The 20,426-nt window shown below is 34.3% G+C and overlaps 1 protein-coding gene across 2 annotated transcripts; it reads right to left on the reverse strand.

The window, feature by feature from the left end:
* Window positions 1–85: 85 nt before the first annotated feature.
* LOC124457866 lies at window positions 86–11,191 on the reverse strand. 2 transcript variants are annotated; one of them, XM_047008035.1, is made up of 3 exons: window positions 10,728–11,190; window positions 10,249–10,315; window positions 86–145 (listed from the first exon to the last, which is right to left on the reverse strand). In XM_047008035.1, exons 1-3 carry the CDS (start codon window positions 10,952–10,954, stop codon window positions 122–124), a joined length of 318 nt encoding a protein of 105 aa, XP_046863991.1. In that variant the 5' UTR covers window positions 10,955–11,190; the 3' UTR covers window positions 86–121. The 2 variants fall into 2 exon arrangements, with proteins under 2 accessions (XP_046863991.1, XP_046863990.1); XM_047008034.1 differs by lacking the exon at window positions 86–145 and having other exon boundaries at window positions 9,772–10,315; window positions 10,728–11,191.
* Between the last annotated feature and the right edge of the window lie 9,235 nt (window positions 11,192–20,426).

The raw sequence follows: 20,426 nt of genomic DNA on the forward strand, positions 1-20,426 counted from the left end.
AATGGAACCATGATGAGATGTACATAAACTCTAACCAAGAGACACATGGTAAAATTCACAGTGAACAAATCAAAATAAACGAAATAGTGCCATCAGATACAGTGTAACAGTGAGTGCACATTCACAGAATTTCAGCCACAAGTCCCTGAAATGAGAAATGAGAACAGTAGTAAAAACAAATCAAATATTTATGAAATATTAATAGTAAATCATCATAGACTATGTATTTTATACAGTGCTATGTATATGTATACTAACAATTCAGCAATGTAAAGTATCACAACGCTATAACAAGTTATATCCTGAGAAGTTCATATCTCTAAGGACAAAATAGAGAATGTCGAGAATACCAACGTCCAAGAAAGACAATAATTAGAAAGGCAAATCCTCAGATGGTGTATCATCTGATTGTGAATCATCAGATGGTGAATCCTCTGATTGTGAATCATCAGATGCTTAATCATCTGATTGTGAATCATCAAATGGAGAATTATCAGTTGGCGAATTATCAGATGATCAATCCTCTTCTAGTAAATCATCAGATAGTGAATCCTCCAACATCGAATCATCTTATTATGAATATTCCTACAGCGAATCATACGATGGAGAGTATTCGGGCTGCGAATCATTTGATGTGTGTATCCTGTGAAAGCGAATCACCTTATGGTAAATTTTCTTACCGAGAATCATCAAATAGTGTTTTCTCCGCTAGCAAATCATCAGCCAATGAAATCTCCACCATCAAATCATCTAATGATGAATCGTACGACAGCGAATCAACTAATGGTTAATTTTCCTGCAGAAAATCATACAATGGACAGTCCTCCTCCTACAATGAGTCATCTGATGGCGAATCCTCCATTGAGGAATCATCAGATGGAGGATTCTCATATGGTGAAACATCAGATGGTGAATCCTCAGTTCGTGGATCATCTGATTGTGAATCATCAGATTGTGAATCATCAGATGGCAAATCGTCAGATTGTGAATCATCAAATGGTGAATCCTCAGATGATGAATCATCAGATGGCGAATCATCTAATGGTAAATCATCAGATGGTAAATCATCAGATGGTGAATCATCAGATTGTGAATCATTATTTGGCGAATCATCAAATGGAGAAATCTCAGATGGTGAATTATCAGATGGTGAATCCTCTTCTAGTAAATCATCAGATAGTGAAATCTCAGATGGAAAATTATCAGATGGAAATAATCAGATGGAAATTATCAGATAATAAATCCTCCAACATCAAATCATATTATTATAAATATTCCTACAGCGAATCATACGATGGAGAATATTTGGGCTGCGAACCATCTGATGTGGCATCCTGTGAAAGCGAATCACAGATCATTCATCTCTTACAGAATCCTCTGATGAGGACTCGTCTGATGAAAACTCCTCGGACAGTGAGTTTTCTGAGTCTTCTGAAGACCAATCATCGAACGTGGACTTGCCTGATAGTGATTCTCCTGAGAACGAGTTTTCTGAGTCTTCCCAGCCCCAGTCATCCAATTTGGTATCATCTAATAACGACTCCGAGTATTCTCAATTTCAATCATCAAGCAATTTTTCCTCTCACGAGTCATCGTCCAATTCATGCAGTGCTGACATACATAATGACAATACAGAGCCATCTACCCTACGATCGATGGACACTCATTACAACGAAATGCAGAATGTCTCAGAAAATCAAGCCACTGAACATGATGAGAGGTGTGTACTTCGATTGCCAATCCAAGAAAGAGACTGGGCAAGACGGTCTTCCAAGAAAGTCTTGGAGAAGTGACAGTGGAAATAGGAAATGGTACTGGAGTTTATCCCATACAAGAGAGCGGTATTGAAAATGGTACTGGAGGTTATCCTATACAAGGGAGCCTTGTTGAAGAATTCAATTGTTCGCCTTATATACCAGAAGAACTTTAAATCAACTTTGGCTCAATGTATCAGAACCTTTATATTTAGAAATAACCACTGTAAGTCAACTGTAAGTCATTTATCTCTATTTATATATTTAAGTATCACATTTTGTAACATATTTGCACTGATGATGGCATAAGATTGCCGAAACATGTCTGTAATAAAAAAAGTTTGTTTTATATATTCAGCTTATTTCAATTGTGCTTTTACCTAAACATATTTTTAACCTTGATCATTCATCAACAAGAGCTCAGCAAACTACTTTGTGTTTATTTTGTCAGTTCTTCTCATTATGCTGGCAAGCCAACAAAGGTCAAAGGGTTGAAATGTTCTTGTGAATCCTACTGCCATGCCTTTACATTTATAATTAAAAATTTAACTTTCAGTTAACTTTACAATTGTGGAGTCTACATGCACTCTGCTTATTATACGTGCAGTTATGTTTCTGTTAGTCAAGAAATGTTATGTTAAATGTTCTTTTAGCATTGTGCATTCAGTGTTGCCAGATCGTGAACAAAGTTATCAGATTTGTGAATTTTATGCTCTCTTCATGAACATTTCATGAACATTAAAAGTTTGTGAACTTTTTGTGAACTTTTCTAAAAACAACAGGTGAACTTAAGATGCAGGTTTATTCAACAGAATCAGCCTGCGAGCCAAGCAGGAAATGAAAAGGAAAATGTTATTTTTTAACAACAATGCTATACCACTATTTAAATGAGCAGACATTACAAAGACAAAATCACAAGTTCTTGCAATAATGCATCAACTTAGCTGTTTCTATCGAAACTAACATACACAAACCGGAGCTGTCATTATGAAGTGTCAATACTTTGAAATAGTACTAACACAACAAAATTATTATTTGACGGCTGCTTCAGTCAACTCCGAGTAACTAAAAAGCTACAACTATCCATCTCATTTGAAAACTCCTCGTATTATCATGTTTAAACAATCAATTAATTTATTTTTAAACCTGGGAAAGCTTCTAGTTAACTGTGCACAACTGTCAAATAGTAGTTTATTTTATTCTTTTTATTATTGTTATTACTATTATTATTATTATTATTATTATTATAGTTATTATTATTATTATTATAGTTATTATTATTATTATATTATTATTATTATTTGTTATATTTCGCTGATTTAATAGCGATTTTACAAGAAAGAAACAAGTCATAACTAATGGCTAATGGCAGCAATGTGTATAGTTCGTTATTGAGGATAATGTGTAGATTATTTTAAATCGGGAAGGATATATATTTATTTTAATCGAAGGATATAGTTCCCGATTATTTTTAATCGGGAACTGTTTAATTTCAACTTATGTTTACATTAAATGACATCCTTAAGCCAACTTTATTAATATTGATCGCTATTTTCGTGTTATACATCTATAATCATCTGGGATTTTTATATCATTATATCCATATACAATTGAATACATGAAAAGGCTTTATAAGGCTTGTTTCGTCGGTACTACGTATTATTGATGGTTTTGTTTGGGTGCTTTGCGTTTTGTTGTTTTGTTTTGTAGGCTAATTTGGGTTTCGTTATTGTTGGTCAATTTGGCTATATATATGTTCTTATATTCAAAGCGGTATATATCTATCTGTGACCTTCCTGAAAGACTACTGCTTCATTTGTTGGTTGCTGGGACAAACGTTTATTTCCGATCTTGATGTTCAGTTTGCAAAATATTTTCAAACCTTGTTTGCCTGTATTTTACAGTATTTTCGTGGAAGACAGTACAATGTTAGTGTGTATATTTACACTTCACTGGACAGAAACTAAAGAACTCGAAACCGCACAGACTAAACATGCATGCGAATTGAAACAAGCTTGGTACAGTAAAGACAAAATTTTTTATACACTCTATATATATATATATATATATATGCAAGGTGTATATACAACGTACTCTCCCGGCTATCACCACAGTGCAATGGTGACTCCTGCACTTGGGACACAGGACGTACGGTTATATATAACGAAAATATTAATTATAAAATCTAACAGGCAATGTCAAACATACACTATTTTTGTCCTTTTTTCGGATAAGCTCTTCATCCTTCTGTAAAGCTTTTTCTATCTGCTAATTAAGACGAGCATGTTATCTATAGCAGTTTAGCCAAAATTGTGAGTTTATATTAAAGGAGTCGAGGATTTCTTTCCGGCTTCAAGTTGTAAATAAAGCTCCAATATACAAAAGCAATTGTCCATGTTCCATTGTACTTTAATCCTTCGTTACGCGCTATGTGATGATTTACTTATTCTTGAATAAGTAAAACCATTCTAGTATATAACACATCCATAAGTCAATATTCGTTTCATTTCTTGATGATTCTCCTCGTGTCCTTTAGTTCCTATTCAGCTCTTCTATTTGTCCTCGCAGAGCACTATCCTCTTTATGTCGTTTGTTTCTTTGCCATTTAGTTTTCGTGTTTGGAAAACCTATGTCTTATATCTGTCTCAGGTTTGATTGTTAGTGTCTCTGGAACGCCTTCTCGTGTTGTATTGCTATTGCGATTCAATATTCTTATTTTGTTTTCTTGCTCCGTAGACTTGTGCTGAGATTTAATTCACTTGTATTTGGTGAGAATGTGTCTTGAATCTTTATATTCGATAATTATCTTTATTTTCAGTAAAATCGCAATGCAAATGCTTAGTCTTTGGCATTTACTTTACTTGTTGGGATAACCTAGCTCTTATATCTGTCTCAGCTTTGATTGTTAGTATCTCTGGAATATCTTGTCATGTTGTAGTTGTATTGCTAATTCGCTTCATTATTTTTATTTTGTTGTCTTGCTTCGTAGACTTTGAGTTATCCTTACGCTGGGATTTATATATCATTATATCCATGTACAATTGAATACATGAAAAGGCTTTATAAGGCTTGTTTCGTCGGTACTACGTATTATTGATGGTTTTGTTTGGGTGCTTTGCGTTTTGTTGTTTTGTTTTGTAGGCTAATTTGGATTTCGTTATTGTTGGTCAATTTGGCTATATATATGTTCTTATATTCAAAGCGGTATATATCTATCTGTGACCTTCCTGAAAGACTACTGCTTCATTTGTTGGTTGCTGGGACAAACGTTTATTTCCGATCTTGATGTTCAGTTTGCAAAATATTTTCAAACCTTGTTTGCCTGTATTTTACAGTATTTTCGTGGAAGACAGTACAATGTTAGTGTGTATATTTACACTTCACTGGACAGAAACTAAAGAACTCGAAACCGCACAGACTAAACATGCATGCGAATTGAAACAAGCTTGGTACAGTAAAGACAAAATTTTTTATACACTCTATATATATATATATATATATATGCAAGGTGTATATACAACGTACTCTCCCGGCTATCACCACAGTGCAATGGTGACTCCTGCACTTGGGACAGAGGACGTACGGTTATATATAACGAAAATAGTAATTATAAAAACCTAACAGGCAATGTCAAACGTGCACTATTTTTGTCCTTTCTTCTGATAAGCTCTTCATCCTTCTGTAAAGCTTTTTCTATCTGCTAATTAAGACGAGCATGTTATCTATAGCAGTTTAGCCAAAATTGTGAGGATTCCTTTCCAGCTTCAAGTTGTAAATAAAGCTCCAATATACAAAAGCAATTGTCCATGTTCCATTGTACTTTAATCCTTCGTTACGCTCTATGTGATGATTTACTTATTTTTGAATAATTAAAACCATTCTTGTATAAAGCACATCCATATGTCAATATTCTTTTCATTTCTTGATGATTCTCCTCGTGTCCTTTAGTTCCTATTCAGCTCTTCTATTTGTCCTCGCAGAGCACTATCCTCTTTATGTCGTTTTTTTCTTTGCCATTTAGTTTTCTTGTTTGGAAAACATATGTCTTATATGTGTCTCTGTTTTTTTTGTTAGTATCTCTGGATTGTCTTCTCATGTTGTATTTCTATTGCGATTCATTATTCTTATTTTGTTGTCTTGCCTCGTAGACTTTGAGTTATCTTTGTGCTTGTATTTAATTCGTTTGTATTAGCTTTATGCTTCATGATTCTCCTCGTGTCCTTTAGTTCCTATTAAGCTCTTCTATTTTTCCTCGCAGAGCACTATCCTCTTTATGTCGTTTCTTTCTTTGCCATTTAGTTTTCTTGTTTGGAAAACATATCTCTTATATCTGTCTTCTCATGTTGTATTTCTATTGCGATTCATTATTCTTATTTTGTTGTCTTGCCTCGTAGACTTTGAGTTATCTTTGTGCTGGGATTTAATTCGTTTGTATTAGCTTTATGGTCAGTAAAATCGCAATGCAAACGCTTAGTCTTCGGCATTTAGTTTTCTTGTAGGGATAACCTATGTCTTATATCTGTCTCAGCTTTGATTGTTAGTATCTCTGGAACGTCTTCTCGTGTTGTATTGCTATTGCGATTCAATATTCTTATTTTGTTTTCAAGCTCCGTAGACTTGTGCTGAGATTTAATTCACTTGTATTTGGTGAGAATGTGTCTTGAATCTTTATATTCGATAATTATCTTTATTTTCAGTAAAATCGCAATGCAAATGCTTAGTCTTTGGCATTTACTTTACTTGTTGGGATAACCTAGCTCTTATATCTGTCTCAGCTTTGATTGTTAGTATCTCTGGAATATCTTGTCATGTTGTAGTTGTATTGCTAATTCGCTTCATTATTTTTATTTTGTTGTCTTGCTTCGTAGACTTTGAGTTATCCTTACGCTGGGATTTATATATCATTATATCCATGTACAATTGAATACATGAAAAGGCTTTATAAGGCTTGTTTCGTCGGTACTACGTATTATTGATGGTTTTGTTTGGGTGCTTTGCGTTTTGTTGTTTTGTTTTGTAGGCTAATTTGGATTTCGTTATTGTTGGTCAATTTGGCTATATATATGTTCTTATATTCAAAGCGGTATATATCTATCTGTGACCTTCCTGAAAGACTACTGCTTCATTTGTTGGTTGCTGGGACCAGTGGCGGATACAGGCCAATCGTTTACCTCCCTCAACGTAGCATTACTATGAGTGCTCGTTTTAGCGCCGCAGCGCTGTAACTTTTTTTGATCGTAAGAGCAGCGCGGTAACAGGGGGCGGCGCTTAAAAGAAGCAGTGGCAAAAAAAGGATTCCGGATTAAAGAAGCACTTAATACAATCAATAATTCTGACTGTTTCGCTCAATATCAGAGCTCATCAGCATGCCTAGGCATGCTTCTAAAAAGCAGCCAGACATGGACAGTCAACTTGACTGCCATTTAGTTAAATGGTTGCAAAACTTTGCCTCAATGGTGCTATTATTTTAAGTTTCTTGTTTTCATGTTTGATGTTTGATTGTTGTTAATAATGACTATACGAACTTTAATCTTGTGTTATCCATAGCAAATCTGTCGATAACTTCTGACGTTTCGGGCACAATTTCTTGATGAACTCTCATCATGGCCAAACCGTTTAGACGCTCTGAAACCATCGTACTTCGCTTATAATTTTTCAGTTCGCGCAAAACTGAGAAAGAGCGTTCGCATTCGCAAGATGTGATAGTAAGGGTTCCAAGAATACGAAGAATAATTTTGATGTTTTCAAAGCCTTCAAATTTTAAAGCTTTTAAAGTTGCTGAAATTGAGTCTGGAATGGTTCCTTCGTAATCAACCCAATAAGTTTCCCAAAGCAAAATCTCTGAGTCCAAAGCCAATGGATTGGGTAGGTCATCGTGATAAAATTGGAAACAACTTTGAATTTTTCTTTCCAATTCATGCCATTGTTAAGAAGAGAAATCATTTTATATGGTACAATGCTAAGCCCATTGTACACATTAACGCTATCAGTATTGAAACGAGCTTTCAACGCAGAGTTTAGGTGGTCAACAAGTGGAATAGAAAAAATTCTTTTATAGTACTCAGATGTAGTTTTATAGGGGACATTAGCTCGTGTTGTCTGTCTTCCCACTGTCCTTGGCTTTGCTTCATCAATATCTAATTCTCGAGCCAGTGCGAGAGACTCTTCATACCATGTATCGTGATACTTATCAATGGAATTCCTAACATTAACAACAAAAGTTTTCAACGATGTAATAAGATGTAAACCATCCATGTCAATACTCTTCCCTTGAAGAAGCTGAGTAACACCAATTGTAGAATCAAACACATTTCTACAAATAACCAGGGCAACAACAAAATCAAACTTTTCCAAAAGATCAAGAAGTTCAGAGGCATCCGAAGAAACATTGAGACTGTGATCTTTATCTACATTTTTCTTCATTTCTCTCAACGTTTTAAACACAGGAATAAGAAGCTGCTGGAAAGTATCTAAGCCGTCGATTCTCTCAACCCACCTAGTTCGACACACATCTATTAATTTCTTTTTCCTACCGGCTGATAAAGAACCATGAAGGTCAATATTCTTTTCTAAAGGTATTTGTCGTGTAGGGAAATATTAAAAAAATCAGAAACTTTTTTAACTCTATTGAGCATCGATTTTACATCCATTATATTAATAGACTCACAAATCGCTAAATTTAATCTGTGGCTGTAGCAATGGGTAAAAAGAGCCTTATCATTCAAACGACGCAAATGAGCAGCCATCCCATTAATATGACCAGCAACAGCACCTGCCCCATCATATCCCTGTCCTCTACAATCAGCAATAGAAAGACCAAGGTTGCCTAAAGCATCAAGAACAACCTTAGCAAGCTGCTCACCTTTTAAGCCCCATTTACAAGGAAGAAATCCAACAAACTCCTCCCTAATATCCATATTTTGGTCGATAAAATGCAAAACAAGAGACATCTGTTCAGTATTTGAGATGTCTCGAGCCTCATCAGCAATTACAGAGTAGAACCTGCTTGCTTTTAAGTCAGAAATGATTTTATCTGTTATTACTTCACCACAGCATTTAATAAGCTTGTTCTGGGAAGTTTTAGAAATATACGTCTGATTCCTACCACATGAATTCAGATGGTCCTCTAACACCTTGTCCCCAGCACGCACTCTAAAATTAAGAAGTTCAACAAAATTCCCAACACCACCTGCAGAAAAATTACCAGTTTCAGGATGATAGTGCCCATCATCACGATGACCTCTAAAGGCTAAGCCCAAACGACCACATGTTAAGACCGTATCGGTAATTGAACTTAATTTAGCCGGTTACCTTCAACTTCTTTCTTAACCTTAGAATCAATAATAACATTAATGCCTTTTGTTTTACCAGACATGTTAGATTTGAAGGCAGAATAAACTGGAAAAGTAGAAGCATGCAAACCATTCAAACCATGAAAACTCATTTTGCCATCACTCTCTTTGCCATCATGACGTTTTAGCATTTTGGATGCATCTGTCCAACGAAGTGGCTGAGAGAATAGGTTGGAAATTTTGAGGCCTTATCTTTAAAATTATCACCAAAAGGACACATGGCAAACAAAACCCCATCCAAGGATGGAGAATAACATAACCATTCATACCTTTCTAACCAATCATAACGAAAAGATCTTCCATTCGTTTTTGGGAATTCAAAATTTTCATCTGGTCTATAAACATTTACTATGAGATTGTAAATTTCCCCATCGCTCATGCCTTTTCTTTTTCTCTGAAAGTTGCAACATCAAAATTAAGGGAATATGACAGTCAACAAGAGAAGAAGCCTCACTAAATGACACTATTTTATCAGAAGGGGGTTTTTTGTAGCAAGTTGCATCAAGAGAAGAAGACTTGTCAATACATAAGGTGCTAAGGCTAGACTTATCAGTTTTAAAATTACTGTTAGAAGGTTTATCAATGCAAGACAGCTGGAAGAATCGCTTAATATCTTGGTGTTCTTGTAGAGAAGAGTTGTCAGGATGCTTTGCTTTTGTTACACATTTTATGTTTTTCATTTTTTGTTGAGCAAAGAAGAGGAACATAATGGTTTGGCAAAAAGCTCTCGCCAGACTTAACCTTGCCTTCATAGCAGAATAATATGTGAACAGCAACATCCTTCACAATTGCTTCATTTGCCTAGCGAGGGTTTACATGTCTATTAAAAAGTAATTTGGGTCTTATGTCCCCACAATCTGGATAATAAGTAAATATTTCATTACCAATAACTGATGATAAGCCCAGAATACACAAGAAAGGTGACCAGGTACCATCATAACAATTTAAAATAGCTTCTTGCTTAATTAATCCTCATTCTTTAAGCCGGAATCTAAACATGAGGCCGATACTGATAATGGCAAAAGATTAACAAGACTAAGGTCATGGTGCTCAGTCACTGCCAAAGAAAATGCAGGATGTTTATTGTAAAAATCACAATGAAGGTATAGCTCAAGGGAAGTCAGTATTCTTAAAATACTTACTAAGCTGTTGTCTCCTACAAGCAGCAAAGATACTGAGCTGTAAAAACAATTCCCTGATGCTTGAGATCTACAAGGTTCAAAATAATCCCTCTTTAGTTTAAATTTCTTTTGTGTTGTACTAAACAGCGTAACTTTAAATATTAAACATCCAATAATGTTATATTACGTATTTAAAAACAGCTAAGCACATGTAACATTGCCATATAAAGTTATTCATTCAGATTCTTAATTTTCCTTACATAAATAGTATACCAGTATTTCAGTTAAATTTATAAGTTATTATTCGCTTATTTAATTATTCGAATAAAATACAAACTTCGATTGGTAAACGAAGGATTTCTGCACTGGCAAGTAATGCAAAATATAAGAATTACAAAACATCAGATATTGACAAGCTTATAAAAATTCAGATAAAGCATCGTAATCGGACAGAAGTAGAATAAAAGCTAAATTGAACAGCCATATCAACACATCGTTACCTGATTGCAGTGTAGATCTTTCCCTGCGATTTCATACTGCTTGGAATATATGTCTCAGCGACAATATGCCGGTACAGTGAATTGCCCAGTTTTGATCGAAGCAAGTAAGATGAACATCTTGGCTTTGAATTCAACTGCCCGCGTAGCTCGTTGTACAGAAGCAACAGAGCTTCTTTGTTGTTGCTGTTCATTGCCTCTTGGGCTTCTAGAAAACAATCTCTATCCATTTTCAGAAGAAATTGCGTGCGGTAAATGTTAACGATACTAGTATCTCGAAAGTCGAAAGTCGAAAATAGTGAGGTACGCTTGCTGTACTTGAGGGAGTTGATAAAATGCACCAATAAAATGCACTGTTAGAATAAACATGGAACATCGTAACCAATCATAGACATTATTCCAAACAAAGTTCAAGGTCAAAAACCAGCTAGTGCCTCAAAATATTCTCCTTATGCCTCAAAATTTTCCTTGGTACCTCAAAATTTCCTCAAGTCCCTCAGAAACTATGGTAACTGCAAGTTTTAGCCAATCAAAATGCTCATTCAAGCTTGGGTACCTCAGTAGCCGCTGACAAGTACCTCAAAAAAATCGCTTTGCTTCAAAAAGCAAACTATAAAAACTGGAATCAGATTTGAGTATTTTGCGATCAGATACTGAACGCTGATCGCAAATAGTAACTTAACTCAGTTAACTGGACTAAAACCTATGATCTCAATTATTACGTAATTCTTTGAAAATTTTATGTACCTCGCGTGAGGGTCTTGAGGTACCCTAGATCCGCCACTGGCTGGGACAAACTTTTATTTCCGATCTTGATGTTCAGTTTGCAAAATATTTTCAAACCTTGTTTGCCTGTATTTTACAGTATTTTCGTGCAAGACAGTACAATGTTAGTGTGTATATTTACACTTCACTGGACAGAAACTAAAGAACTCGAAACCGCACAGACTAAACATGCATGCGAATTTAAACAAGCTTGGTACAGTAGACAAAAGTTTTTATACACTCCTATATATATATATATATATATATATATGCAAGGTGTATATACAACGTACTCTCCGGCTATCACCACAGTGCAATGGTGACTCCTGCACTTGGGACACAGGACGTACGGTTATATATAACGAAAATAGTAATTATAAAAACCTAACAGGCAATGTCAAACATGCACTATTTTTGTCCTTTCTTCTGATAAGCTCTTCATCCTTCTGTAAAGCTTTTTCTATCTGCTAGTTAAGACGAGCATGTTATCTATAGCAGTTTAGCCAAAATTGTGAGGATTCCTTTCCAGCTTCAAGTTGTAAATAAAGCTCCAATATACAAAAGCAATTCTCCATGTTCCATTGTACTTTAATCCTTCGTTACGCTCTATGTGATGATTTACTTATTCTTGAATAATTAAAACCATTCTTGTATATAACACATCCATATGTCAATATTCTTTTTATTTCTTGATGATTCTCCTTGTGTCCTTTAGTTCCTATTCAGCTCTTCTATTTGTCCTCGCAGAGCACTATCCTCTTTATGTCGTTTTTTTCTTTGCCATTTAGTTTTCTTGTTTGGAAAACATATGTCTTATATGTGTCTCTGTTTTTTTTTGTTAGTATCTCTGGATTGTCTTCTCATGTTCTATTTCTATTGCGATTCATTATTCTTATTTTGTTGTCTTGCCTCGTAGACTTTGAGTTATCTTTGTGCTGGTATTTAATTCGTTTGTATTATCTTTATGCTTCATGATTCTCCTCGTGTCCTTTAGTTCCTATTAAGCTCTTCTATTTTTCTCGCAGAGCACTATCCTCTTTATGTCGTTTCTTTCTTTGCCATTTAGTTTTCTTGTTTGGAAAACATATCTCTTATATCTGTCTTCTCATGAATTATTTCTATTGCGATTCATTATTCTTATTTTGTTGTCTTGCCTCGTAGACTTTGAGTTATCTTTGTGCTGGAATTTAATTCGTTTGTATTAGCTTTATGGTCAGTAAAATCGCAATGCAAACGCTTAGTCTTCGGCATTTAGTTTTCTTGTAGGGATAACCTATGTCTTATATCTGTCTCAGCTTTGATTGTTAGTATCTCTGGAACGTCTTCTCGTGTTGTATTGCTATTGCGATTCAATATTTTTATTTTGTTTTCTTGCTCCGTAGACTTGTGCTGAGATTTAATTCACTTGTATTTGGTGAGAATGTGTCTTGAATCTTTATATTCGATAATTATCTTTATTTTCAGTAAAATCGCAATGCAAAGGCTTAGTCTTTGGCATTTACTTTTCTTGTTGGGATAACCTAGCTCTTATATCTGTCTCAGCTTTGATTGTTAGTATCTCTGGAATATCTTGTCATGTTGTAGTTGTATTGCTAATTCGCTTCATTATTTTTATTTTGTTGTCTTGCTTCGTAGACTTTGAGTTATCCTTACGCTTGGATTTATATATCATTATATCCATATACAATTGAATACATGAAAAGGCTTTATAAGGCTTGTTTCGTCGGTACTACGTATTATTGATGGTTTTGTTTGGGTGCTTTGCGTTTTGTTGTTTTGCTTTGTAGGCTAATTTGGGTTTCGTTATTGTTGGTCAATTTGGCTATATATATGTTCTTATATTCAAAGCGGTATATATCTATCTGTGACCTTCCTGAAAGACTACTGCTTCATTTGTTGGTTGCTGGGACAAACTTTTATTTCCGATCTTGATGTTCAGTTTGCAAAATATTTTCAAACCTTGTTTGCCTGTATTTTACAGTATTTTCGTGCAAGACAGTACAATGTTAGTGTGTATATTTACACTTCACTGGACAGAAACTAAAGAACTCGAAACCGCACAGACTAAACATGCATGCGAATTTAAACAAGCTTGGTACAGTAAAGACAAAGTTTTATACACTCCTATATATATATATATATATATATATGCAAGGTGTATATACAACGTACTCTCCGGCTATCACCACAGTGCAATGGTGACTCCTGCACTTGGGACACAGGACGTACGGTTATATATAACAAAATAGTAATTATAAAACCTAACAGGCAATGTCAAACATGCACTATTTTTGTCCTTTCTTCTGATAAGCTCTTCATCCTTCTGTAAAGCTTTTTCTATCTGCTAATTAAGACGAGCATGTTATCTATAGCAGTTTAGCCAAAATTGTGAGGATTCCTTTCCAGCTTCAAGTTGTAAATAAAGCTCCAATATACAAAAGCAATTGTCCATGTTCCATTGTACTTTAATCCTTCGTTACGCTCTATGTGATGATTTACTTATTCTTGAATAATTAAAACCATTCTTGTATATAACACATCCATATGTCAATATTCTTTTCATTTCTTGATGATTCTCCTCGTGTCCTTTAGTTTCTATTACGCTCTTCTAATTTTTCCTCGCAGAGCACTATCCTCTTTATGTCGTTTCTTTCTTTGCCATATAGTTTTCTTGTTTGGAAAACATATCTCTTATATCTGTCTTCTCATGTTGTATTTCTATTGCGATTCATTATTCTTATTTTGTTGTCTTGCCTTGTAGACTTTGAGTTATCTTTGTGCTGGGATTTAATTCGTTTGTATTAGCTTTATGGTCAGTAAAATCGCAATGCAAACGCTTAGTCTTCGGCATTTAGTTTTCTTGTAGGGATAACCTATGTCTTATATCTGTCTCAGCTTTGATTGTTAGTATCTCTGGAACGTCTTCTCGTGTTGTATTGCTATTGCGATTCAATATTTTTATTTTGTTTTCTTGCTCCGTAGACTTGTGCTGAGATTTAATTCACTTGTATTTGGTGAGAATGTGTCTTGAATCTTTATATTCGATAATTATCTTTATTTTCAGTAAAATCGCAATGCAAAGGCTTAGTCTTTGGCATTTACTTTTCTTGTTGGGATAACCTAGCTCTTATATCTGTCTCAGCTTTGATTGTTAGTATCTCTGGAATATCTTGTCATGTTGTAGTTGTATTGCTAATTCGCTTCATTATTTTTATTTTGTTGTCTTGCTTCGTAGACTTTGAGTTATCCTTACGCTGGGATTTATATATCATTATATCCATATACAATTGAATACATGAAAAGGCTTTATAAGGCTTGTTTCGTCGGTACTACGTATTATTGATGGTTTTGTTTGGGTGCTTTGCGTTTTGTTGTTTTGCTTTGTAGGCTAATTTGGGTTTCGTTATTGTTGGTCAATTTGGCTATATATATGTTCTTATATTCAAAGCGGTATATATCTATCTGTGACCTTCCTGAAAGACTACTGCTTCATTTGTTGGTTGCTGGGACAAACTTTTATTTCCGATCTTGATGTTCAGTTTGCAAAATATTTTCAAACCTTGTTTGCCTGTATTTTACAGTATTTTCGTGCAAGACAGTACAATGTTAGTGTGTATATTCACACTTCACTGGACAGAAACTAAAGAACTCGAAACCGCACAGACTAAACATGCATGCGAATTTAAACAAGCTTGGTACAGTAAAGACAAAAGTTTTTATACACTCTATATATATATATATATATATATATGCAAGGTGTATATACAACGTACTCTCCGGCTATCACCACAGTGCAATGGTGACTCCTGCACTTGGGACACAGGACGTACGGTTATATATAACAAAATAGTAATTATAAAACCTAACAGGCAATGTCAAACATGCACTATTTTTGTCCTTTCTTCTGATAAGCTCTTCATCCTTCTGTAAAGCTTTTTCTATCTGCTAATTAAGACGAGCATGTTATCTATAGCAGTTTAGCCAAAATTGTGAGGATTCCTTTCCAGCTTCAAGTTGTAAATAAAGCTCCAATATACAAAAGCAATTGTCCATGTTCCATTGTACTTTAATCCTTCGTTACGCTCTATGTGATGATTTACTTATTCTTGAATAATTAAAACCATTCTTGTATATAACACATCCATATGTCAATATTCTTTTCATTTCTTGATGATTCTCCTCGTGTCCTTTAGTTTCTATTACGCTCTTCTAATTTTTCCTCGCAGAGCACTATCCTCTTTATGTCGTTTCTTTCTTTGCCATATAGTTTTCTTGTTTGGAAAACATATCTCTTATATCTGTCTTCTCATGTTGTATTTCTATTGCGATTCATTATTCTTATTTTGTTGTCTTGCCTTGTAGACTTTGAGTTATCTTTGTGCTGGGATTTAACTCGTTTGTATTAGCTTTATGGTCAGTAAAATCGCAATGCAAACGCTTAGTCTTCGGCATTTAGTTTTCTTGTAGGGATAACCTATGTCTTATATCTGTCTCAGCTTTGATTGTTAGTATCTCTGGAACGTCTTCTCGTGTTGTATTGCTATTGCGATTCAATATTCTTATTTTGTTTTCTTGCCCGTAGACTTGTGCTGAGATTTAATTCACTTGTATTTGGTGAGAATGTCTTGAATCTTTATATTCAATCATTAGCTTTATTTTCAGTAAAATCGCAATGCAAAGGCTTAGTCTTTGGCATTTACTTTTCTTGTTTAGATAACCTAGCTCTTATATCTGTCTCAGCTTTGATTGTTAGTATCTCTGGAATATCTTGTCATGTTGTAGTTGTATTGCTATTGCGATTCAATATTCTTATTTGTTTTCTTGCTTCGTAGACTTTGAGTTATCCTTGTGCTGGGATTTAATTCACTTGTATTTGGTGAGAATGTGTCTTGAATCTTTATATTCAATCATTACCTTTATGTTCAGTAAAATCGCAATGCAAAGGCTTAGTCTTTGGCATTTACTTTTCTTGTTGGGATAACCTAGCTCTTATATCAGTCGCAGCTTTGATTGTTAGTATCTCTGGAATATCTTGTCATGTTGTAGTTGTATTGCTAATTCGCTTCATTATTTTTATTTTCGTACACTTTGAGTTATCCTTACGATGGGATTTATATATCATTATATCCATATACAATTGAATACATGAAAAGGCTTTATAAGGCTTGTTTCGTCGGTACTACGTATTATTGATGGTTTTGTTTGGGTGCTTTATGTTTTGTTGTTTTGTTTTGTAGGCTAATTTGGATTTCGTTATTGTTGGTCAATTTGGCTATATATATGTTCTTATATTCAAAGCGGTATATATCTATCTGTGACCTTCCTGAAAGACTACTGCTTCATTTGTTGGTTGCTGGGACAAACTTTTATTTCCGATCTTGATGTTCAGTTTGCAAAATATTTTCAAACCTTGTTTGCCTGTATTTTACAGTATTTTCGTGCAAGACAGTACAATGTTAGTGTGTATATTCACACTTCACTGGACAGAAACTAAAGAACTCGAAACCGCACAGACTAAACATGCATGCGAATTTAAACAAGCTTGGTACAGTAAAGACAAAAGTTTTTATACACTCCTATATATATATATATATATATATATGCAAGGTGTATATACAACGTACTCTCCCGGCTATCACCACAGTGCAATGGTGACTCCTGCACTTGGGACACAGGACGTATGGTTATATATAACAAAATAGTAATTATAAAACCTAACAGGCAATGTCAAACATGCACTATTTTGTCCTTTCTTCTGATAAGCTCTTCATCCTTCTGTAAAGCTTTTTCTATCTGCTAATTAAGACGAGCATGTTATCTATAGCAGTTTAGCCAAAATTGTGAGGATTCCTTTCCAGCTTCAAGTTGTAAATAAAGCTCCAATATACAAAAGCAATTGTCCATGTTCCATTGTACTTTAATCCTTCGTTACATCTATGTGATGATTTACTTATTCTTGAATAATTAAAACCATTCTTGTATATAACACATCCATATGTCAATATTCTTTTTATTTCTTGATGATTCTCCTTGTGTCCTTTAGTTCCTATTCAGCTCTTCTATTTGTCCTAGATACTATCCTCTTTATGTCGTTTTTTTCTTTGCCATTTAGTTTTCTTGTTTGGAAAACATATGTCTTATATGTGTCTCTGTTTTTTTTTGTTAGTATCTCTGGATTGTCTTCTCATGTTCTATTTCTATTGCGATTCATTATTCTTATTTTGTTGTCTTGCCTCGTAGACTTTGAGTTATCTTTGTGCTGGTATTTAATTCGTTTGTATTATCTTTATGCTTCATGATTCTCCTCGTGTCCTTTAGTTCCTATTAAGCTCTTCTATTTTTCTCGCAGAGCACTATCCTCTTTATGTCGTTTCTTTCTTTGCCATTGAGTTTTCTTGTTTGGAAAACATATCTCTTATATCTGTCTCTCATGAATTATTTCGCAGGATTATTCTTATTTTGTTGTTCTTGCCTCGTAGACTTTGAGTTATCTTTGTGCTTGAATTTAATTCGTTTGTATTAGCTTTATGGTCAGTAAAATCGCAATGCAAACGCTTAGTCTTCGGCATTTAGTTTTCTTGTAGGGATAACCTATGTCTTATATCTGTCTCAGCTTTGATTGTTAGTATCTCTGGAACGTCTTCTCATGTTGTATTATTGCGATTCAATATTCTTATTTTGTTTTCTTGCTCCGTAGAATTGTGCTGAGATTTAATTCACTTGTATTTGGTGAGAATGTGTCTTGAATCTTTATATTCAATCATTAGCTTTATTTTCAGTAAAATCGCAATGCAAAGGCTTAGTCTTTGGCATTTACTTTTCTTGTTTAGATAACCTAGCTCTTATATCTGTCTCAGCTTTGATTGTTAGTATCTCTGGAATATCTTGTCATGTTGTAGTTGTATTGCTATTGCGATTCAATATTCTTATTTGTTTTCTTGCTTCGTAGACTTTGAGTTATCCTTGTGCTGGGATTTAATTCACTTGTATTTGGTGAGAATGTGTCTTGAATCTTTATATTCAATCATTACCTTTATGTTCAGTAAAATCGCAATGCAAAGGCTTAGTCTTTGGCATTTACTTTTCTTGTTGGGATAACCTAGCTCTTATATCAGTCGCAGCTTTGATTGTTAGTATCTCTGGAATATCTTGTCATGTTGTAGTTGTATTGCTAATTCGCTTCATTATTTTTATTTTCGTACACTTTGAGTTATCCTTACGATGGGATTTATATATCATTATATCCATATACAATTGAATACATGAAAAGGCTTTATAAGGCTTGTTTCGTCGGTACTACGTATTATTGATGGTTTTGTTTGGGTGCTTTGCGTTTTGTTGTTTTGCTTTGTAGGCTAATTTGGGTTTCGTTATTGTTGGTCAATTTGGCTATATATATGTTCTTATATTCAAAGCGGTATATATCTATCTGTGACCTTCCTGAAAGACTACTGCTTCATTTGTTGGTTGCTGGGACAAACTTTTATTTCTGATCTTGATGTTCAGTTTGCAAAATATTTTCAAACCTTGTTTGCCTGTATTTTACAGTATTTTCGTGCAAGACAGTACAATGTTAGTGTGTATATTTACACTTCACTGGACAGAAACTAAAGAACTCGAAACCGCACAGACTTAACATGCATGCGAATTTAAACAAGCTTGGTACAGTAAAGACAAAAGTTTTTATACACTCCTATATATATATATATATATATATATGCAAGGTGTATATACAACGTACTCTCCCGGCTATCACCACAGTGCAATGGTGACTCCTGCACTTGGGACACAGGACGTACGGTTATATATAACAAAAGTAGTAATTATAAAAACCTAACAGGCAATGTCAAACATGCACTATTTTTGTCCTTTCTTCTGATAAGCTCTTCATCCTTCTGTAAAGCTTTTTCTATCTGCTAATTAAGACGAGCATGTTATCTATAGCAGTTTAGCCAAAATTGTGAGGATTCCTTTCCAGCTTCAAGTTGTAAATAAAGCTCCAATATACAAAAGCAATTGTCCATGTTCCATTGTACTTTAATCCTTCGTTACGCTCTATGTGATGATTTACTTATTTTTGAATAATTAAAACCATTCTTGTATATAACACATCCATATGTCAATATTCTTTTCATTTCTTCATGATTCTTGTGTCCTTTAGTTCCTATTAAGCTCTTCTATTTTTCCTCGAAGAGCACTATCCTCTTTATGTCGTTTCTTTCTTTGCCATTTAGTTTTCTTGTTTGGAAAACATATCTCTTATATCTGTCTTCTCATGTTGTATTTCTATTGCGATTCATTATTCTTATTTTGTTGTCTTGCCTCGTAGACTTTGAGTTATCTTTGTGCTGGGATTTAATTCGTTTGTATTAGCTTTATGGTCAGTAAAATCGCAATGCAAACGCTTAGTCTTCGGCATTTAGTTTTCTTGTAGGGATAACCTATGTCTTATATCTGTCTCAGCTTTGATTGTTAGTATCTCTGGAATATCTTGTCATGTTGTAGTTGTATTGCTAATTCTTCATTATTTTTATTTTGTTGTCTTGCTTCGTAGACTTTGAGTTATTCTTACGCTGGGATTTATATATCATTATATCCATATACAATTGAATACATGAAAAGGCTTTATAAGGCTTGTTTCGTCGGTACTACGTATTATTGATGGTTTTGTTTGGGTGCTTTGCGTTTTGTTGTTTTGTTTTGTAGGCTAATTTGGTTTCATTATTGTTGGTCAATTTGGCTATATATATATTCTTATATTCAAAGCGGTATATATCTATCTGTGACCTTCCTGAAAGACTACTGCTTCATTTGTTGGTTGCTGGGACAAACTTTTATTTCTGATCTTGATGTTCAGTTTGCAAAATATTTTCAAACCTTGTTTGCCTGTATTTTACAGTATTTTCGTGCAAGACAGTACAATGTTAGTGTGTATAT

Source organism: Xenia sp. Carnegie-2017, unplaced genomic scaffold, assembly GCF_021976095.1.
Source record: "Xenia sp. Carnegie-2017 unplaced genomic scaffold, XeniaSp_v1 HiC_scaffold_6, whole genome shotgun sequence".
Classification (NCBI taxonomy): Eukaryota; Metazoa; Cnidaria; class Anthozoa; order Malacalcyonacea; family Xeniidae; genus Xenia; species Xenia sp. Carnegie-2017.